This window comes from Stomoxys calcitrans, chromosome 2, assembly GCF_963082655.1.
Source record: "Stomoxys calcitrans chromosome 2, idStoCalc2.1, whole genome shotgun sequence".
Classification (NCBI taxonomy): Eukaryota; Metazoa; Arthropoda; class Insecta; order Diptera; family Muscidae; genus Stomoxys; species Stomoxys calcitrans.
The window spans coordinates 199250262-199273743 of NC_081553.1; the positions used below are offsets into that span (position 1 = coordinate 199250262).

Here is a 23482-nt window from a genome sequence, read left to right on the forward strand (position 1 = left end):
ATGGTGTTTATGGTTATATGCAGCTTTTCTAACACGTAACTGGTGTAGGCCTGTTTCTGGCCTATAATAGTTTTTCAAATCATATGAAAATAAAAGTTAAGCAGAGGTTACCACTGATAAGCATTCGTTAGGAATGGGTTCAAAGACTTGATCCAAAAGGCAGGCCATGATCAACATTTAAATTACTGTCTCCGACTGGTTCCCGGACCTCTGGGGAAATACACTGCTTGTATTGGAAAAAGGACCAATGAAGGACACAAGGCCCATTTCATTCTATTGGTTGCCCAAAAAGTAATTGCGGATTTTTTAAAAGAAAGTAAATGCTTTTTTAATAAAACTTAGAAAAAACTTTAATCAAATATACTTTTTTTACACTTTTTTTCTAAAGCAAACTAAAAGTAACAGCTGATAACTGACAGAAGAAAGAATGCAATTACAGAGTCACAAGCTGTGAAAAAATTTGTCAATGCCGACTATATGAAAAATCCGCAATTACTTTTTGGGCAACCAAATAAAATAAGAATCGCTATACCACACAAAAACAAAAAATGTTCAATCCATTAGTCTGTCATCATTTATATTGGACAAGCTATACCCGGCCCGCTGTGCTGCGCCTTTATTAGCATTACTCGAAAAATAAGTTTCTTACCTTTTCATCTACTACCCCTTGAACCCCAAAAAGCCATGGTTGACAAATAATCACATTTTGGGAGGTGTTTTGAGGAGTACGGACCCTCCTATCACTTGAACCTCATTTTTTTTATAACAATATTCGTAATCTACTCCCGAATATCTTTTATTTAAGTCCCATACTATCATAATCGCCTAATATGCCCACTTGGGACGGTTTTGGGTTTGAGGCGTCCCGCCCCCTTGTTAATTACACCCAATTTTTAATATTCCTTCATAATCATATTCGTACTCTATTCTCGAATACCTTCCATTGAAGTCCCATATCGTCCCAATCGGTCCACTTTTGATTTTGGGAGGTATTTTAGGTGCAGGTTTCGGCTTGAGGCGATGCCCTAAGTACTTGGATTCAATTCTTGACATCATATTTGTATTTTATTCCCGAATACCTTTCATTTGAGTCCCATATTATCACATTTGATCCACTTTGATTTTGGGCGGTACTTTTGGGGCGGTTTTGGGCTTAGAACAGCGCCCTTGGTACTTGAACCTAATTTTTACTATCATATTCATCATTTGAAGTAGAGTCCCAAATACCTTTCATTTGTGTCCCTTATCTTCCCAATCGGTTCACTTTTGATTTTCGGCGCTACATTTGGGGCGGTTTTGAGCCCAATTTTTAATACCATATTCGTATTTAACTCCCAAATACCTTTCATTAGAGCCCCATATTGTCCCAATAGGTAAATATGTTCTACTGGGGGTTTTTGGGGGGTGGGGAGACCCCTCAGACACCAAGTAATACATTTTTGTCCGATTTGTAACCTACTTTTAAATATCTTTTATTTGATACCCATATTGCCCAAAGCGGTAAAAGTGTCCTATTGGGTGGTGCTTTTGGGGTTGGGGGACCCCCCGACACCTAGGGTGACATTTTTATGCCAAACTCTTACTCTACTCTTCAATACCTTTTATTCCATACCCAAATGTCCCAATCGGTAAACATGTCCATTCGGGTGGGTTTTTGGGATGGGGCGTCACCCTAGGTTATTCGACCCCAAAATTTTATACCAATTTAGTGTTTTTGGGGTACTTGTTCCTCGGGGATAGGCGCCACTGGGCCATTGACCTCGCGTTCATTACCATCGCCTACACTGCGTCCCGGAGACCAAGTTCCTAGATCACGATGTAATTCAAACATGTCCTTGTTTCTTTTCATAGCTTTATATATCCCGAATCGACCTATAACCCATTAAAGTTCCCATATATAGGCCTAGGTCTCGATCTGACTTCTTAAAGACCTACAGGAAGCATTTTTTAACCAAATACATTTGAAAATTCCAGGGATTTATTGATTGACCTAACACTGTTCTTTTTAAGTTTATGTCTGAGATCCGCATCGCAGGCAGGTTTAGAAGCGGTGCAGGATATGCAGCACATTGAGGTCTATGCTCGGAACTGCGCCGCCACGGGTGCGATCAGGCCGAGAGAGCTCGGCATGCTGAAGGAGGACATATGCGTCCAGAGTTCCATTCTGGATGCTATAAATGCAGAGAGTAGACTGAGAAGGATGTCCGACTATTTAGCACTAATAGCGATTGAGATTATGCATACAGGATTCGTTTTCCCGAGAGGGATGAATAGAGGGCGAATGTTGTGTGTGAGGAGGATGAAACCTCGATCTTCACTGATGACTTCAAGACAGAGTCAGAAACTGGGTTGGGGTTCTTCTCCGACACACTCAACATCGGTATATCTCTGGGACAGCCGGACGAGTGTACGGTCTTTCAGGCAAAGGTCTGTGCTGCAAGAGAAATTCTAGTAAGGGATACACCGCCCTCAAAATCTCAGGATTTATGTGTACTGTACGGCGGCAACCAAGACCTTGGGTTCGAAGACGGTGAGTTCGAGGTCTGTGGCGGATAGTTAGGAGTTCCTGGATAGGCTCTAGGTTCACGATGTGACGCTGATATGGGCTCCCGGATATGAAAGGATTCCAGGAAATTAAGTGGCCGACGAATGCACCTGGAGGAATGCCGCGCGAACTATTTACCGGTCTTGCCCACGTTCGATTTGTAGTGCATAGTAGATGAGATGGTCAAAGCGATGTTAGTGGCAAGATGGAACTCAGCTCTCGCCTGTCATCGGCCGTGGGAGAAAGAAGTTACTGACGTTCAACAAGAAGACGCTCAGCACGTTGACAGGGATCATAACCGTACACTGTGCCATAGGCCGCATGGGAATGCAGCACAATGACTTCTGAAGGAGTTGTCTTGATGAGGATGAGGAAAAGACTATCGAGCAGCTGCTCGGTTTATGCCGCGTTCTGCAGAAACGCAAGCTCTCATTTCTGGGGAGGCGATTTTTCTGCGATGTGGGTGTACTTGTGAACGTACGTCGGTGCTCAAGGCCTTGGTTTCGAGGACGCTGAGCGACCTCAGGTGTGTGGCGGATAGACGCCCGGTCCACGATGTGACGCTGATGTAGGCTCCTGGATGTGAAAGGATTCCAGGAAATTAAGTAGCCGACGAATGCGCCTGGAGGAATTGCCGCGTGAACTCACCGATCTTGCCCACGTGCGGTTTGTAGAGCATAGTAGATCAGATAGTCAAAGCGAGATAGGTGGCGAGATGGGACTCAGCGGATAGTTGCCGGACCGCTAAGGCGCTCCAGCCTGTCATCGACCTTAGGAGAACGAAGGTGTTATTGGCGTTAGACAGAGGTCCCTCAGCACGTTTACAGGGGTCACAACCGTACACTGTGGGTGATCTCTCTGCACGGAACGGTATGGTTCCGTAAAGGGCGCAATATCATGCTGCGAAAGCACATACGTGGTTGGGTTGAGGGTCCACTCCGACTCTCCGTACATCGGTAAGTCTCTGAGACTGCCGGACGAGTAAACGGTGTTTCAGACACAGGTCTGTGCTATTACAGTAGCCACAACAGAAATTCTGGTAAGGGATCTACCGCCCTCGAAACTCAGAATTTATGTGAACAATACGGCGGCGCTCAAGGCCTTGTGTGCGAGAACAGTGAGGTCGAGGTGTGTGGCGGATTGTTTGGAGTTCCTAGATAGGCGCCGGGTCCACGATGTGACGCTGATGTAGGCTCCCGGATATTAAAGGATTCCAGGAAATGAAGGGGCGGACGAAAGCTCCAGAAGGGGTTCGCCTGCGCCGGGCGAACCATTCACCGGTCTTTCCCACGTGCCATTTGTCGAGCATAGTGAATGAGATGGCCAAATCGAGGTCAGTGATAAGATTGGATTCAGCGGATGGTTGCCGGATCGCTAAGGCGCTTCGCCTGTCATCGACCTAAGGATAATGAAGGTGTCAACGCTCGGCACGTTGGTAGGGGTCATAACCCTACACTGTGTCACCTGGGAATGCCTCACAATGATTCTGAAGGAGTAGTCTTGATGAGGATGAGGAGGAGACTATCAAGCACCTGCTCGCTTTATGTCCCCGGACTGCGGAAACGCAGGCTCTCTTTTCTGGGGAGGCTATTTTTCTGCGATCTGGATGATCTTGCGAACGTACCTCTGGGAGGTCTCCTGAGATGTTTGCACGGAACGGTATGGTTCCGCAGAGGGTTCGATAACATGCGGCGAAAACACATACATTGGGGGTTGGCGTCTTCTTCGGCGCACCCTACATCGGTATGTCTCTGAGACTGCCGGATGAGTGTGCGGTCTTTCAGGCAAAGGTCTGTGCTATTACAGTAGCTACAAGATTAATTCTGGTAAGGGATCTACCGCCCTCAAAAGTCAGGATTTATGTGGACAGAATGGCGGCGCTGAAGGCCTTGGGTTCGAGGATGGTGAAGTCGGTGAGGTGATGCGGAGCGGATTGTTTGGAGTTCATGGATAGGCTCCGGGTCCAGGCTATGACGCTGATATGGGTTCCCGGACATTAAAGAATTCCAAGAAATGAATGGGCGGACGAAAGCCCACTTGCCATTTGTCGAGCATGGTTAATGAGATGGCCTAATCAGGATCTGTGGCAAGATGGGACTCAGTGGATGGTTGCCGGAAAGTTACTGGCGTTCAACAAGAGGTCGCTGAGCACGTTGACAGTGGTCATAACCGTACACTGTCCTAGGGGTCATAACCGTATATTGTGCCACATTGGAATGCCGCACAATTGACTTCTGCAAGAGTTGTCTTGATGAGGATGAGAAGAAGACTATCGACCACTAGCTCTCCCCTCTGGAGAGGCGATTTTTCTGCGATCTGGGTGATCTTGCGAACGTAGCTCTGGGAGGTCTCTTGAGATTTCTGCCCGGAACGGGATGGTTACGCATAGGGAGCGATAACATGCGGCGAAAGCATATACTCGCTTGCGTGAAGGATAGGCGTTTCATCCCCCGCTCTGGTTCTCCATTCTTCCTGTTTTTTTTTTTTTGGTGAATAACCTCTGGATATGGTCCCAAGACTCACATCTTCTGTCTCTTCTCTTTCTTTCTAGGGTATCACAATGGGACAAACTGGTCTCGGAATGAACTAACCCATGGTGGACAACCCAATCAGGCTAACCTAGTTTGCAAAGAACTTGACAAATGGGATCCTTGACAGACAAGACTCGGTTAAAATAGTTAGAGTACACATTAAACCGATTCCTGGTTCAAATGTAAGTCCGCAAAGGCATGTTCTACACAAAGTTCAGTCAACTTTGTGTAGAACATTTTGACTGATACTTTCGTATAATTTTTTGGTGTATTAAAGAATTGTTCTGATTATTGGTCAAGGAATTCGGCTTGGTCTTCTTTGCTTACTACTTACTTGATTATTTTTTTCTTTTTTCAAACAGGCTCTTGACTTTCTTGGAACTTCCTTGGGTTTGTTGCATGGACCAGGTTTTGTTTTTTCCTTGGTATGAGATTTGCAATTAGGTTTTTTCTTACCACAAAGATCTGAAGGTTTCTTGCTGCCAGAAACTGTAGATTTCTGAACGCAAAGATCGGATGACTTTTTAGCAGCAGGATCTGAAGGTTTTTTAGCGGAAGAATCTGATAAATTTTTAACACAAGAGTCAGAAGGTTTTTTGGAGGATTTCTTGGCGCAAACATCTGATGATTTCTTAGCATCAGGATCTGAAGGTTTTGTGGCACAGGGATCTGATGATTTCTTAGTAGAAGTGGCTGAAGGTTTTTTGGCGCAAGGATCTGTAGGTTTCTTATCACCAGAATCTGATGATTTCTTGATACCAGAATCCGATGACTTCTTGGCAGCAGGCTCTGAAGATTTCTTGGCAGCAGCCTCTGAAGATTTCTTTGCGTCAGAGACTGAAGGTTTTTTGGCACAGCGATCTGTAGGTTTCTTAACGTTAGACTCTGACTTCTTGACATCAGAATCTGATGACTTTATGGCACCAGAAGGCGCTGAAGATTTCTTGGCGACAGCCTCTGAAGATTTCTTTGCATCAGAGACTGAAGGTTTTTTGGCACATAGATCTGTAGGTCTCTTGACGCCAGGATCTGATGACTTTATGGCACCAGATGGCTCTGAAGATTTCGTCGCAGAAGTATCTAAGGATTTCTTAAGACAAAGGTCTGAAGATTTCTTGGCGCAAGGATCTGAAGATTTCTTGGCACCAAGCTCCAAAGGTTTCTTTGCATCTGAGGAATTTTTAAGACAAGACTCGGAAGGTTTTTTGACAACAGAATCTGAAGTTTGCTTGGTGCAAGGATCTGTAGGTTTCTTAACGCCAGAATCTGATGACTTTTTGGCACCAGATGGTTCTAAAGATTTCGTCGCGGTTGTATCTGAGGATTTCTTAAGGCAAGGCTCTGAAGATTTCTTGGCACCAAGCTCCAAAGGTTTTTTTGCATCTGAGGAATTTTTAAGACAAGGATCAGAAGGTTTTTTGACAACAGAATCTGAAGTTTTTTTGGTGCAAGGATCTGTTGATTTCTTGGTAGATATATTCGAGGTTTTCTTGACACAAACATCTTTAGGTTTCTTGTCACCAGGATCTGACGACGCTTTGGTGCAAAGATCCTTAGATTTTTTCCCACAAAGATCTTCTGCCTTTTTCTTCTCAACTTTCTTTGAACAAGGATTTTTCTCAGATTGTGGTTTATCTTGACCTGGTTTCTTGGCACTAGAATCAATTTTTTTCAATCCATCCTTTTTCTCACAGACACTTGAAGGTTTCTTCGAACATTCACTAGTCGCACCATCACAAGGATCTTTATTACATTTTGGCTTATAAGGCTTATCAATTTCACTACAGGGACCAGATTTATGAAGTTTGTCCTTCTTGCCAGGGCTAGGCTTAGATGTTTGACTGCCTGGTTTCTCCTTGCTATTGCCACCTTTATCTGTATTGGAGCCTTTTTCTTTGGAGACTGCCGATATTTTTGTTCTACTCTGTTCTTTGTTGGTAATTTCACTTTTTGAGCTTGTCTGCAACTTGCTGTCTTTGCTCATATTCAGGATTTGTGGAGCCTTTTTGGATTCATTGCTAATCTTTGAAGTTAGTAGATCCCTATTGCTGTGTTTACTCATCTTCATAGTTGGCTTCAAAGTATGGGGATCTATTTTAGAATTACCTCCCTTTGCAGTGAGTGGTTCAGCATCTCCTGTCTTGACAGTTTTAAAAGCTATTTCATTAAGGTAACCAATATTTCCGGGAAGCTCTTGAGGCTTTCTCCCTGCATCCTCCGATTCCTTTCGAATTTTGGCATCTTTCACTATCAAGTTAGTATGAGGAGTACAATCCTTAATCCTAAATTCTGGTCCTTTCTTCTTCAAAGCGGCTCTGAGTTTTTTGGCCTCAATTACAGCTTTACTATAGGCATCACAGCTCATGGGCTTTTGGTGGCCACCCAATAAATCCATAACAAAGGGGGAATTATACAACTTGACTTTGGAGGATGAGGAGTCTCCGCAGATTTGACGTTTAAAAGAGATTTGGTTGGAATAAGTGCTCATTGAAAAAAGGCGAGATGATTTTGGCATCAAATCTGATGTGACTCTAAAGCTGGTTTGGGGGAGTAAATCAAAGCTTAGTGGTTTGGCAAAAGCTTTTGGTGGTTGAGAGTAGGGCTGAAAGCTTTTAAGCCTGGAAAGTCTTCGAAGTGTCCTATTTCCTTTAGGATTAATTTCGAAACTCAAGCCACTGTCTTTGGAACTGGGTGTGGTGCCCTTGGAATTATTAGTAGCACAATCTTTGTAGGGAACTAAAGCTAGGCAAGGCGTTTTCTTTGGGCTTGCAGGCTTCTTGCTTTGCATCAATGGTATAGGATCAACATTGCCCTTTAGAAATGCAGACTTGTTATTATGAAGAGTTCTTTCAGATTGTGTCTGATATGAGTAAACCTTTGCTGTTTTATCAAATTGCTGATGAGCTTCCCCAAAAGGCAAGTTTTGTCTACGATGCAATACCAAAGCTTTGGGCTCCTTACCAAAGCTTTGAAGTTCACTCACATTTTTATCAGTTCTAAATCTTTGGATATCATTTCCAGTACCCTTGCGTCCACATTGGTATTCCCCAAATCCATTTTTATAATTTGATGCTATTAACCAAATTCTAGCCAAAGATAGTTGATGATTATTAATTTCCATCATTGGTATATCATAGATGAATATCCTGTTCCTGGCATTCTTTATTTCCTCTCTAGCAAAGGTATTAGCACTTAAACTTTCCTCAGATTCTTTGTCATAGAGCCGCATGAAGTCATAGAATTTTCGCAAAGTCATATCAGTGGAGCACTGATATCCTTTTAAGCTATGAGGACGAGTACCTTGTAACATATGGACCAGAGAAGTGTATTGCTGGGCATTATGAAGGGGGGTCAATTGTTTTGTGAGCTATAACCAAAAAACCAATAAGGAAGATAACATTTCCAACTCTTGTTTCCTTGAATTTTTTTCCCCCTAGATTGATACTTACAGTTAAAGCCGGTGCAACAACATCAAGGATCCGCATTTTTTTTAGCAAGTATTCACTAAAAATTTTGATAATTTATGATGATAAAAGTGGAAAAGAAAAATGAAAAACAGAATTTATATTTTTTTGCTACAATAATTTAAAAGTTTCTTTTTTTGACGGATAAACCAAACAGTGTGCTGTGTTCTAAAAAATTTGCCTGAGAGCAAAACGAGTAAGAAGGCATTAAGTTCGGCCGGGCCGACCTTTGGATACCCACCACCTCGGGTATATATGTAAACCCCCTTTCGTTACAATCCGCTGAAAATTGAATAACTTAAGCAATTATATAAACCGATCAGAACCATATTAAGGTCGGATATGGGGAGACTCAAAATAACTCACTGTTTTAAATTCAAGCGAAATCGGGTAATACATAAAGCTTTCATGGGTTTCAGACTCCTTATAGGCAGATCGGTCTATATGACAGCTATATCTAAATATGGTCCCACCAAAACCATAATTAGGTCGGATGTTAGGAGGCCTTAACCTATTCACTGTTTCAAAATTCAGCGAAATCGGGTAATAAGTAAAGCTTTTATGGACTTCAGACCATTTATCGGCAGATCGGTCTATATGGCAACTATATCTAAATATGGTCCGATCTGATCCATATTTGGGTCCAATGTTGGGAGGCCTAAAACTACTGTTTAAAATTTTAGCGAAATCGGTGCAAAAATAATGCTTTTATGGGGTTCAGACCCTTTATCGGGAGATCGGTCTATATCTAAATATTGTCCGATCTAAACCATATTTGGGTCCTATGCCAGGTGGCCTTAGACTACTCACCCTTCAAAATTTTAGCGAAATCGGTTGAAAAATAAAGCTTTTATGGGCTTCAGACCCTTAATCGGGAGATCGGTCAATATGGCAGGTATATCTAGATTTAGTCCTATCTGAACCATATTTAGGTCAGATGCCGGGAGGCTTAGAGTTACCCACTGTTTTGAATTTCAGCGAAATCGGTTAAAAAATAAAGTTTTTATGGGATTCAGACCCTTTATCGGGAGTTCGGTCTATATGGCAGCTATATTTAAATATAGTCCGATCTGAACCATATTTAGGTCCTATGTTGGGAGGCCTAAAGCTACTCACTGTTTCAAATTTCAGCGAACCGGTTAAAAAATAAAGCTTTTATGGGCTTCAAACCCTTTATTTGGAGATCGATCTATATCTAAATATAGTCCGATCTAAACCAAATTTGGGTTCTACGCCGGGAGGCCTAAGACTACTCACCGTTTCAAATTTTAGCGAAATCTGTTGAAAAATAAAGCTTTTATTGGCTTCAGACCCTTTATCGAGAGATCGGTCTGTGCCGTATCCCCATGCGCCATGCGGCCTATGACACAGTATCCGGTTATGACCCCCGTCAAAGTACTCATCGACCTCTTATCGAACGCCAGCAAATCCCTCGTCCTTCTCCGGTCGATGATCGGCCATAGCGCCCTCACAGTCCGGCAACCATCCACCGTGTCCCACCTCCGCATCCACAGTGTTCCACCTCGCCTCACCTTTGGTGGGCGACCCATTCAACCTAACCTGATTTCAAAACTTATTTAAATTTACCCAAAGTTACTTTACAATGTTTCATTGATTGTAGATCTCAATCTCTTACTATTGGGTTGCCCAAAAAGTAATTGCGGATGTTTTAAAAGAAAGTAAATGCATTTTTAATAAAAATGAGAATGAACTTTAATTAAATATACTTTTTTTACACTTTTAAAGCAAGCTAAAAGTAACAGCTGATAACTGACAGAAGAAAGAATGCAATTACAGAGTCACAAGCTGTGAAAAAATTTGTCAACGCCGACTATATGAAAAATCCGCAATTACTTTTTGGGCAACCCAATATTTCGGGAACAAATAGTTATTTATTGCTAGCTTTCCTAAACAACCTTCCTCAAGGTGAAGCCATTGCAAGGTTCTTTCTCCTTTGCAAAATTTTCAAATTTTGTTAATTGCTCATGAGTTTGCATTCGGACAATATTGTTGACGATTCAAAACAAAACCTAAAGAATTTATTGCATTTTATACTTAAGAAAAAAATTTATTTTCAATCAATGCAAAATAGAAAAAAACGATACAAACAAATATCAAGAAATCGATTTAAACACGAAAAATGTACGCACTATGAATTTTAAGTAGTGCCATGACAGTTTGGTTGGCAGTAACCTGCTGGGCTGCGACTAGAATTTGTTCTGCCATTGTACAATTCGCCGCCTTTTGTGTGGGGGTGGCCGCCAGTTTTGTTTCGGTATTTAACGTGTACGGTTCGAATTTTGTGTTTTTGGATAATAACTGAAATCGAACACATTCTTCTTTTGTTTGCTTGTTGAAATTTTCAGTTGCGATCATTTGTCTTTGGAATAATATTTTTCGAATTAAATGTTCATTGAATGACCTTTAAAATGTTGAAAATTATGTGGTGGCCAATTTTGGCATTTTATGTTGTGTTAAGTGTAAGTGAATAATTAACAAATATTGGAAATAAAGAAAAATTATGAAATTATTGTAAAATAAAAAAAAAACAAGTAAAAGCGTGCTAAGTGCGGCGGGGCCGAATCTTATATACCCTCCACCATGGATCGCATTTGTCGAGTTCTTTTCCCGGCATCTCTTCTTAGGCAAAACAGGATATAAGAACAGATTTGCTCTGCTATTCGAGCGATATCAAGATATGGTCCGGTTTGGACCACAATTAAATTATATGTTGGAGACCTGTGTAAAATGTCAGCCAATTCGAATAAGAATTGTGCTCTTTGTGGGCTCAAGAAGTAAAATAGAGAGATCGATTTATATGGGAGCTGTATCGGGCTATAGACCGATTCACACCATAATAAACACGTATGTTGATGGTCATGAGAGGATCCGTTGTACAAAATTTCAGGCAAATCGGATAATAATTGTGACCTCTAGAGGCCCAAGAAGTCAAGATCCCAGATCGGTTTATATGACAGCTATATCAGGTTATGAATCGATTTGAACCATACTCGGCACAGTTGTTGGATATCATAACAAAATACCTCGTACCAAAATTCATTCCAATCGGATAAGAATTGCGCCCTTTAGAGGCTCAAGAAGTCAAGACCCAAGATCGGTTTATATGGCAGCTATATCTAAACATGGACCGATATACTATGGGGTCTCAGACGAATATTTAGAGTAGTTACAAACAGAATGACGAAATAAGTATACCCCCCATCCTATGGTGGAGGGTATAAAAAAAAAAAACCAAATGGTTCAAGAAGTAACCAAAAATTGCATTCGATCTTTTAATTTTATTGACCGTAGATTAAGAGAACTGAATTTGGAAATCTGTAGTGTTGGTCAACGAAAATGAGATGAGTTAAGGACTTGAGCCGTTTATGGCTAGAGCCCTTTGAAACTAGACTATTGTAGGATAGGAGATGATATTGTTATGTTCGTAGCCGAGTAAATAGCGAGCCAATGGCTGATCCACGAAATTTTTCAGCGGTGTTTATGGTTATCCCCTTCTAATGCTAGCGACATTTGTGGAGTACTATGCCAAGCATAGAAGCCATATACAAACTTCTCCCGAAATAGGTGTTGCACTGCCATATGCCGTTCGGACTCGGCTATTAAAAGGAGAACTTAAACGTTTCGGACGGCACTCGTTGATATGTGCGAAGTTTGCCCCTGTTACTAAATAAAATGTTCATGGGTAAATATCCAACCGGACCAGTGTCCTTAAGTACTCTCTGATGTCTGGAAATTGGCAAATTAACCCCGGTACAAGACCAAGAAATGATTTGAAAAAGGGAAAATTTTTCAATATATTACTACTCTTGCCAAAAACTATTGCTTAAGGTGCTACTACTCCAGAGTCTGGCCTAAATATTGCGCAAAATGTATTGCATGGCACGCCATCAAGGACTCGACCAGGACAAACCGTGCCAGAGTATGGGCCTCGAAGGCTTTCGATACAGTTTGCCATGTCATAAAATCTCCCTTACCGATCTTGCCGCTTATTTTGATGCAAAGAAAATAGAAAATTTTTCAACAAAGCTTTGGAAAAGCTCAGAGCTATACTGTCGAGAGAAGGAAGAATGGTTTAACGATTCTCTTTTGATAAAAACTTTTTCTGGCTTCAATAGCTGTAACGCTCTCCCGATTTTCTAAACGTCGGGTACTATAAAAAATCCCAGAGATGGGACCTCAATCTGTTGCTCAACTCATAGTACAGTTTCTTAAGCATCTGTGTAGATACTTCGGAGAGACGCTGCGGATGGCATTCTTCGAAAATTGTAACAGTTTTTCTACAGGTGAAAGGAAAGGGAAGATCTTACCTCATCCGGGGGAAAAGGGTCAATTAAATACCCCTATCGAAGCAAAGGGAAATCGAATTTCCTTATCCAACGAAAAGGGTAGATGCACTACCCTTATCCAAGGAAAAGGGTAGATATAATACCTTTATCCAAGGAAAAGGGTAGATATAATGCGCTTTATCAAGGAAAAGAACAGTTTATTACCCTTTCCCAATGAAAGGGAGTGTTTAAAATACCCTTTCCCAAAAAAAGGAATAGTAAATATACCCTTTGCCAAGAGAAAGGTAGTTTTGGTACCATTTTCCAGGGAAAAGGGTACTTAACCTTTTCCAATGAAGGGATAGTCATAGTAACCTTTTCCAAAGGAAATATTAGCCTTTTCCAGGTAAAAAAAGAGTAGCTGTAGTACCCTCTTCCAAGTGAGAGAGAAGATTTAGTACCCTTTTCCTAGGGAATGATAGTTTAAGTACCCATTTCCAAAGGAAAGGGTAGTATAAGTACCATTTTCCAAGGAAAAGGGTAGTCTTACTACCCTTTTCTAAAGCAAAGGGTAGTATTAGATTCATTTTCCAAGGGGAAGAGTAGTTTTAGTACCCTTTTCCAAGGTAAAGAGTAGATTTAGAAACCTTTTCCAAGGGAAAGTGTAGCTTTAGTACATTTTTCCAAGGGAATGAATAGTTATAGTACCCTTTTGAAGGGAAAGGGTAGTCTTAGTGCCCTTTTTCAAAGGAAATATTGGCACTCAGGGGAAAAAGTATTTTTAGTACGGGGAAAGAGTATTTTTAGTACGCTTTTCCAAGGAAAGCGTAGTTTTAGTACAGTTTTCCAAGGAAATATTAATCTTAGTACCATTTTCCAGTTTTAGTACCCCCTTCCAAGGGAAAGAGTAGTTTTAGTATCCTTTTTTAGTACCCTCTTCCAAGTGAAAGAGTAGTTTCAGTACCCTCGGGAAAGGTCAGTCACCTTTTTCCATGGGAAAGAGTAGTTTTAGTGCGCACTTCCAAGGGAAAGCGTAGTTTTAGTACAGCTTTCCAAGGGAAATCGTAATCTTAGTACTGTTTTCCAGGGGAAAGAGTAGTTTTAGTACCCCCTTCCAAGGGAAAGAGTAGTTTTAGTAGTCCAATGAAAGGGTTTTAGTCCAAGGGAAAGGGTAGTCTTAGTACCCTTTTCCAAAGTAAAAGAGTAGTATACTACCCTTTTCCAAAGGAAAAGTGTAGTTTAGTACACTATTCCAAAGGAAAAGGATAGTTTAGAACCCTATTCCAAGGAAAGGTCAGTCTTATCATCTTTTACCAGGGGAAAGAGTAGTTTTAATACCCTCTTCCAAGGGAAAGAGTAGTTTTAGTACCCTTTGCCAAGGGAAATATTGGTCTTAGTACCCTTTTCCAGGGGAGAGAGTAGTTCTAGTAGTCTTAGTACCCTTTTCTAAAGCAAAGGGTAGTATTAGAATCATTTACCATGGTGAAGGGTAGTTTTAGTACCCTTTTCCAAGGGAAAGAGTAGATTTAGAACACTTTTCCAAGGGAAAATGTAGCTTTAGTACCCTTTTCCAAAGGAAAGAGTATTTTTAGTACGCTCTTCCAAGGGAAGCATAGTTTTAGTACAGTTTTCCAAGGGAAATATTAATCTTAGTACCCTTTTCTAGGGGAAAGAGTAGTTTTAGTACCCCCTTCCAAGGGAAAGAGTAGTATTAGTACCATTTTCCAACGAAAATGATAGTCTTACTACCCTTTTCTAAAGCAAAGGGTAGTATTCAAATCATTTCCCAAGGGGAAGAGTTATTTTAGTACCCTTTTCCAAGGGAAAGAGTAGATTTAGAACCCTTTTCCAAGGGAAAGTGTAGCTTTAGAACATTTTTCCAAGGGAATGAATAGTTATAGTACGATTTACAATGGAAAGGGTAGTCTTAGTGCCCTTTTTCAAGGGAAATATTGGCACTCAGGGGAAAAAGTATTTTTAGTACGGGGAAAGTGTATTTTTAGTACGCTTTTCCAAGGAAAGCGTAGTTTTAGTACAGTTTTCCAAGGAAATATTAATCTTAGTACCATTTTCCAGTTTTAGTACCCCCTTCCAAGGGAAAGAGTAGTTGTAGTATCCTTTTTTAGTACCCTCTTCCAAGTGAAAGAGTAGTTTCAGTACCCTCGGGAAAGGTCAGTCACCTTTTTCCATGGGAAAGAGTAGTTTTAGTATGCACTTCCAAGATAAAGCGTAGTTTTAGTACAGTTTTCCAAGGGAAATATTAATCTTAGTACTGTTTTCCAGGGGAAAGAGTAGTTTTAGTAACCCCTTCCAAGGGAAAGAGTAGTTTTAGTAGTCCAATGAAAGGGTTTTAGTCCAAGGGAAAGGGTAGTCTTAGTACCCTTTTCTAAGGTAAAGGGTAGTATTAGTACCATTTTCCATGGGAAAGGGTAGTCTAGTACCCTTTTCCAAAGTAAAAGAGTAGTTTAGTACCCTTTTCCAAAGTAAAAGAGTAGTTTAGTACACTTTTCCAAAGTAAAAGGATAGTTTAGAACCCTATTCCAAGGGAAAGGTCAGTCTTATCACCTTTTTCCATGGGAAAGAGTAGTTTTAATACCCTTTTCCAAGGGAAAGAGTAGTTTTAGTACCCTTTGCCAAGGGAAATATTGGTCTTAGTACCCTTTTCCAGGGGAGAGAGTAGTTTTAGTAGTCTAGTCTAGTCTTAGTCTTAGTACCCTTTTCTAAAGCAAAGGGTAGTATTAGAATCATTTACCATGGTGAAGGGTAGTTTTAGTACCATTTTCCAAGGGAAAGAGTAGATTTAGAACACTTTTCCAAGGGAAAATGTAGCTTTAGTACCCTTTTCCAAGGGAAAGGGTGGTTTTAGTGCCCTTTTTCAAGGGAAATATTGGCACTCATAATATTTTCCAGGGGAAAGAGTATTTTTAGTACGCTCTTCCAAGGGAAGCATAGTTTTAGTACAGTTTTCCAAGGGAAATATTAATCTTAGTACCCTTTTCCAGGGGAAAGAGTAGTTTTAGTACCTCCTTCCAAGGGAAAGAGTAGTTTTAGTAGTCCAAGGAAAGAAAAGGCTTTAGTCCAAGGGAAAGGGTAGTCTTAGTACCCTTTGCCAAAGTAAAAGGGTAGTTTTGTACACTTTTTCAAAGTAAAAGGGTCGTTAAGTACACTTTTCCAAAAGGAAAGGGTAGTTTAGTACACTTTTCCAAAGGAAAAAGGTTGTTGAGTACCCTTTTCCAAAGGCAAAAGGGTAGTGCAGTGAACTTTTCCAAGGGAAAGGTCGGTCTTAGTACCCTTTTCCAGGGGAAAGAAGAGTTTTAGTACCCTCTTCCAAGGAAAAGATTAGTTTTAGTACCCTTTTTTAATACCCTCTACCTAGTGAAAGAGTAGTTTCAGGGAAAGGGTGGTCGTAGTGCCTTTTTCAAGGGAAGGGTCGTCTTAGTACCCTTTTCCATGAGAATGAGTAGTTATAGTACACCCTTCCGAGGGAAAGAGAAGATTTAGTATCCTTTTCCTAGGAAATTATAGTTTAGGTACCCTTTTCCAAAGGAATGGGTAGTATCAGTACCTTTTTCCAAGGAAAAGGGTAGTCTTTGTACCCTTTTCTAAGGCAAAGGGTAGAATTAGAATTATTTTCCAAGGGAAAGGGTAGTCTTAATATCGTTTTCAAAGTGAAAGAGTAGTTTTAGTACCCTTTTCCAGGGGAAAGAGTAGATTTAGAACCCTTTTCCAAGGGAAAGTGTAGCTTTAGTACCCTTTTCCAATGGAATGAATAGTTATGGTACCCTTTTCAAGGGAAACGGTAGTCTTAGTGCCCTTTTCCAAGGAAAATATTAGCTCTCATACTAGTTTCTAGAAGAGGCCACCGTAGCGCAGAGGTTCGAATGTCTGCCTATGACGTTGAACGCCTGGGTTCGAATCCTGACAAGACCATCAACAAATTTTTCAGCGCTGGTTTTCTCCCCCTAATGCTGGCAACATTTGTGAGGTACTTTGCCATTTAAAACTTCTCTCCCAAGAGGTGTCGCACTGCGGCACGCCGTTCGGACTCGGCTATAAAAAGCAGGCCCCTATTCGTTGAGCTTCTTTCTATTTTCAAAGAGATACAATATCCCTCTTGAGCTAAATACATGTCACAAAATGCACTCTTAAACAAACGCATAAAGTTGCAATCGGGAAAGCAACCATTAATACCCTAAATTGTTGCCTACTTTTCAGCGCTCAAATAATCTAAGCCGAGATACAACCACATTTTGCTAAACAAATCAGTAAGGAAAGGCAAAAGTCGGGAGGAGCCGACTATATAATACCCTACACCTAACCTACAATTATAAATTCGGGCAATATATAAATAAATGAGAGCTTTATCTAAATCTAAACCGACTTTTAAACAGATCGTTTGAAAATTGTTGTTACTACGGCCATATAAGTGCAAATCCGCCGATAAATATATATGGGTGCTACATCTAAATCTGGACCGATTTTGATGAAATTTTGCAGATATGTTAAGATCAGTAACAAAACCACCCGTGCCAAATTTTGTGCAGATCGATTGAAAACTGTAGTTACTACGGCTATTTATGTGCAAATCGGGCGACACATATATATGGGAGCTACATCTAAATCTGAACCGATTTTGACAAAATTCTGCACATATGTTAAAATCAGTAACAGAACAATCCGTGTCATATTTTGTGCAGATCGGTTGAAAATTGTACTTACTACGGCCATTTAAGTGCAAATCGGGCGATACATATATATGGGAGGTATATCTAAATCTGAACCGATTTGTATGAAATTTTGCAGATATATTAAGATTAGCAACAAAACAATCCGTGCCAAATTCTGTGCAGATCGGTTGAAATTTGTAGCTACTACGGCCATTTAAGTGAAAATCGGGCGATACATATATATGGGAGATATATCTAAATCTGAACCGATTTTAACCAAAATCAATAGCGTTGGTCGTTGGGTCACAAAAGTGATATGTGCAAAATTTCGTGATGATTGGACAGCAAATACGACCTGCACTTTGATTACAAGAATACATGGACTCACAGACGGACGGACGGACAGACGGACATGGCTAAATCGAATCAGAAAGTGATTCCAAGACTATCGGTATACTTATCAATGGATCTAACTCTTCTCCTTCTTAACGTTGCAAATAAATGCACAAACTTATAATACCCTGTACCACAGAGGTGGTGTAGGGTATACAAATATATATAAAAATAAACTTTCAAAATTTTTCCACAAAAGATTTTCCTTAAAATGTTGTCATAGACAAATAAATCTACATATATGTATGTAGCCTTAGAACGGAAATCAAATTTATATAATAATTTTAAATTAATTACATTTTGATGTCATATTTGACCAAAACCCCAATTCCAAGGCTTATTCATACAATCATGTTTCTTATGACACAAATTCACATAATCCTTAATTATTGGGCATCTATATGCAATAATCGTCATGAATAACTGCCAAGGTAGCTTAAATAAGAGACATACCAAATACAGCAAAGCCATAGAATTTTAATTGATGAATAAAAAATTAATAACAAATCAAAAAACGGGCGTCCATCATATAATGCCAAACTGTAAATAGTTTGGGAGAGAAGTGACAAACCAAAAAAAAGTATGAGGCAGTTTGTGTGACTAAGACAATTCTTTTCTCACTTCCATTTCAGCTATTAACAACCTTACAAATTGAAGCTATGCCAACGGCTATCACCAACACCACCACCACCAACACCCATGCTCCCACTCATATAGTGAGTTATGTGCATCAAGGTAAATTGGCAAAAGCACAAAAACCCGGCAAACATGATGAATTCGAGAATTTCGATTTTGAGACTTTCGGTTGGAATCTAACCGCAAAGGGACCCGAAATGCGAGGAGCATTACAGCAACTTGTCGATCGTTTTGTGGAGAATTTTGAAACTAGCCTGGATAGCATTGATGTGTCGGGCACAGCTCCAGCCCAAAATGGTCAATTACAAAAATCGGTGGAGGACAATGAAATACCCTACAAACAGGAGACGGATGATCAAAAAGAATTACAACCCAACACCTTGGATGCTGCGAGTTTTGGTAACAACGAACAACATGAATCCCAAATCAATGAGACCCTATGGCAACGTTCAAAACAAAGTATACCAGTGTTGGAATCTGTTCGCCATTTGGTCCATAGTGTACGCGATGGAGCTCTCAATCATACGGAACATGTTAAGCCAGAAAGGCATCATCAGTTGCTGACGGAAAGCACCCATAGAATAACACCGCCAAATGAAACATCACCAGCCATTGAGACAGAGGAAGAGCGAGAAATGATTATCGAAAGTTCCGATTTGAAGTTTTTGGAAGTTTTAGGTTCCATAGGCAGCCGGGTGTGGGGTTTTCTATCGAGCTTGAAACAAGTGTTTGCCGCCAGCAGTGGCAGTGCTAGTGCTGCACTCTCCTCTCAGAGTTCTTCGAGTAGTTTTTAAGGAATTATAGCGAAAAGAGTTGTATTTTGTTGTTATTATGAAACTACTTTTTAGTTTAATGTGAAATTGTAAAGTGCCTAAATCTGTGATTAACTTTGTCGAAGAAAATAAATATAAATTTTAATCGATTTAATTAACTTTTTTTAGGAAGTTGATAAGCAACAAATAGTTTACTGGCATTCAAAAGACTTAAGACACAAAGACAATAGTCCCTCTGGCGGCGATTATTTGCCGAATGGTTGTTGAATAGACTCAGTGCGTGCGAAGCACTAAAATGTTGCTTTAAATCATCAGCAACATGTTTCCGCAACACGATGCTGCTCAAATGCTCCTCTAATTAAACCGGAACGTAACGTTTAAAATTGCCAACGAACCGTTCACAAATACGTCAGTCAATAACTAATCGTCATGACGGTCAGTGATGCCAATTTACATGATTTTTGTGCCTTGCGCGAACAGCTGTTAGCAGGTTTGAGGGTATTAAGATGACAAATGTATCTTTGCATTCTTTTTGTTGTTATCTTCTTTATCGCATATTCTCTGCTCACGTACGCACACGTATACGCACACGAACGCAAATTTCTTAATGTGTGTTCGCAAAACGTCGATCAGCTTGATGGCAAGATGGCGGATTGCACCATATGATATGCGGTTGTTGTTCATAATTGTTTCGCCATGTTTGACGACTAAAAACATTACTGCACGAATGCGACACAGAATGACGCTCGCTATCAAGCGACAAATGTATTTGTAATGTAATGACAAATGGTATTTATGTACAAAGTTGCATTTTTGCAATGCGACATTCAAAAACAAAACTCATTCAGTTTTCGGCTTTAGGGGCTTAAGAAGAAAAATCTGGAGATCGGTTTATATAGGAGCTGTATCAGGCTATAGACCGATTCAGACCATTGAAGGATTGGGAAAAGCCGTTGCACAAAACTTCAGCCAAATCGGATAAGAATTGCGCCCTCTAGAGGCTTAAGAAGTATAACCGTGAGATCGGTTTATATAAGAGATATATCAGGTTATGAACCGATTTAGACCATACTTGGCACAGTTGTTGCAAGACAAAACAAAACACTTTATGCAAAATTTCAGACAAATCCGATAATAATTGCGCCCCCTAGAGGCTTGGAGACCACCGTGGCGCATAGGTTAGCATGTCCGCCTGTGACGCCGAACGTGAACATCAACAAAATTTTCAAAAAGGAACAGGGCAAACTTTTCACACATCACTGAGTGCAGTCCGATTCAAGCTTAAGCTCAATGATAAGGGTCCTCCTTTTTATAGCCGAGTCCGAACGGCGTGTCGCAGTGCGACACCTCTTTTGAAGAGAAGTTTTTACATGGCATAGTACCTCACAAATATTGCCAGCATTAGGAGGGGATAACCACCACTGAAAATTTTATGATGGTCTCGCCAGGATTCGAACCCAGGCGTTCAGGGTCATAAGCGGACATGATAACCTCTGCGCTACGATGGCATCCTATGGTGAAGGGTATAAAATTAAATGCTATCAATGTCGCCCTTTAACTCTAAAGGCGCTATTACACGGCATGTAGATGTCTTATGACATGTCAATTTTTATATTCACATGTAATTGAAAATGTTTGTCAAAATCGTCAATTTACGCACGATTCATCATTTTTGCAATCACACCTGTATGTTATTTTCGTATGACATAACCTAAAAATTGGAGCAAAATCTTAATTTACCGCACCTGCACCAACACAATCCAGTCATCGTGTTACATTATGATTGATTATGTCTTATTGCTATTTTTAAGTCGAAAGCATCTGAAAGTTTATGCATCTGATTTACATTAGTACTAGAAAGTCAAAATACTGTACATCTTATCTGCACTAGTATGACTTGTTCATCACAGTTCTGAAGAATGCCATTTAAAACAATCTTTTACTATGAAAGCAATCTTTTACTATGAATGAGAGTGCAAATCGCCCATAAACAAACTCCGTTAAGTTTTTTTTCTGCTAGTTTATTTTGAGCTGGCAACACTGATTTTCAGATGGGTTTAGTTATCCCGCGTTTTTTGTGGCAATCGGATGCAAATTTTGCAAAATCCAATAATTTTAGTGATTCTCGGTTATTTCTTACGGATTTTGCCAAAAGTTGCAGCAGTTTATATCTTCGGAATCGTTAAGTGCTGGTTTAAATGATAATTAGCCTCTTTAAAGTGAATTCGCGTTGAATTTTGTTTTGGCAAAGTGCTCTTCTGCAAACGTTGCGAGACTGTCGAATGCAATTGTGTTTTTTCAGCACCAAATGATATCTGTGTACCTTGACTAAATGTGTTGTACGAATATTCGCAACGTTGTGAGACTGAGTGTTGTTGGTATTTGTCGGGTTCCACAACTGTTGATAGAAATCGTAGTAAAATGAAGTGCGCAGTAAAAATGTATCGGATCAGTTTATTACAATGTGAGCAATGTTTTGTGGCTTGCTATGCAATGTCGGATTAGCTTAAACCGTTTGGCCCCCTCCCCCCCCCCCCTTCCAACAAAGTGCAAAATCATTCGCAATGTCGCTTACTAAGTGTCGTCGGTGTTTCGGTCGTGCAGTGTCGGGTTTACAAATGGCGTATGTGTTGATCGCGGACGGTGTAGTGTCGTCGAAGAACCATATCGTCTAAGTGTTAATAAGTGTCGGAACGGTTTATCGCGTTTGGCAAAATGTTTTATTGTAAAGCCAAGGGCTCATGTAGACTCCAATTTAAAATGAAAAAAAATCTTTAAATATTTTCGCCGGATAAAAAAAGCCGGAACAAATGGGGTCAATTTTATTTCTCATTCGGTAAAACAGTGCGCGCATTTGACTATGAAAAGAAAAAAAAAGTACGATTGTTCAACAGACACAGCATTCTGCCGACAGTGCTTGTAACACAACTTCTTTAGAAGTGTAAAGAAGAAGAAGAATAAAGTGGTAAGTGCGTAAAATTTCTGCAAAATTTTCATATGGGCAGCATGATTTTTTGTAAAACCACCTACTACATATATAAGTATATTTCCATTAAAGTGTAATCCAAAGTCCTACCTTTCTTAGTAAGTTGGCTAACATAGACTGTTCGCTCCTTAATTTGATCTCAAACAAGATTTCTAAGCGCCTCGATCTTCTACGCTTTTTTATTTTTTGTGGCACGTAGTTTCGAGATGTCTTGGTCTTTCTATCGTAGTTTGATCTTCCCCTTCTGCCTGCTTCGTCTAGTCAGCCAATAATGACGAGAGGGCTAAGAGCTTGGATTTTCTCCAGGCAGGTATAGAGGTAAAATGCAAATTGGCCTATGAGCATTTTCATTTAGGAACTGGGGACCAACATCTCACATATCAATGAATGCTGTCCGATTAAAGTTATAGCCCAGTCCGAACGAAGTACCCCAGTGCGACACATCTTTGGGGAGCAATCCCTTGGCATACGATTGTACGTACCCGATTGAGACCTTCATCGGCTAGGGCTGCCGCCTCAGTGTACAACACACTGTTACAACAACAACAACCTCTTTGGGAGAAGTTTTTTCATGGCATAGTACCCCACAAATATCAGTAGCATTAGTTGGAGATAACCGCCGCTGAAATTGTTTTCTGATTTGTTCACCTATAACTTTTTGCCCTCTCGCAATTGCGGGGTAACGTCACAAAAAGTGCTCGACCTTGTTCAACTTGTCCTCGCGGGACATGCCCCACAAAAAACACATTCCCCATGCGTTCAGCACGACGTCAAAGAACTAAAGTTCCATTGATCAGCCAAACCGCTTATAAGCAGTTTAAAGTCATGCTTCCGACGACGACAACAACATTACAAGTTTTCCAATGAACGTCCCATTAGGAAACAGGGACAATCATGTTCCATACCAATAAGTGCTCCCCGATTCAAGTTGTTGTTGTTGTAGCAGTGTGTTGTACACTGAGGCGGCAGCCCTTGCCGATAGAGAACTCCATCGGGTCAATCCGGTACGTACAACCGGCTGCCATGGGATTGCCCCGATTCAAGTGTTATAGTCGAGTGCGAACGGCATACCGCAGTGCGACACCTCTTTGGGGAGAAGTTTTTATATGTTTGGCATAGTGCCCATATGGCAGCCGGTTGTACGTACCTTGAGCTGATGGAGTCCTTCATCGGCAAGGGCTGCCGCCTCAGTGAACAACAC

The 23482-nt window shown here is 40.6% G+C and overlaps 1 protein-coding gene across 1 annotated transcript; it reads left to right on the forward strand.

The window, feature by feature from the left end:
- The first annotated feature begins 10787 nt into the window (after positions 1 to 10787).
- Positions 10788 to 19453, forward strand: LOC106082839 (uncharacterized). Its single transcript, XM_059362959.1, has 2 exons — positions 10788 to 11020; positions 18519 to 19453. Exons 1-2 carry the CDS (start codon positions 10958 to 10960, stop codon positions 19314 to 19316), a joined length of 861 nt encoding a protein of 286 aa, XP_059218942.1. The 5' UTR covers positions 10788 to 10957; the 3' UTR covers positions 19317 to 19453.
- The last annotated feature ends 4029 nt before the right edge of the window (positions 19454 to 23482 follow it).

Bases quoted from the DNA above. Each gene is read 5' to 3' on its own strand.
- LOC106082839 (XM_059362959.1), top strand. From the start codon at position 10,958: ATGACCTTTAAAATGTTGAAAATTATGTGGTGGCCAATTTTGGCATTT. The intron at 11,021-18,518 runs GTAAGTGAATAA...CTTCCATTTCAG, and splicing joins CATTTTATGTTGTGTTAAGT to CTATTAACAACCTTACAAAT.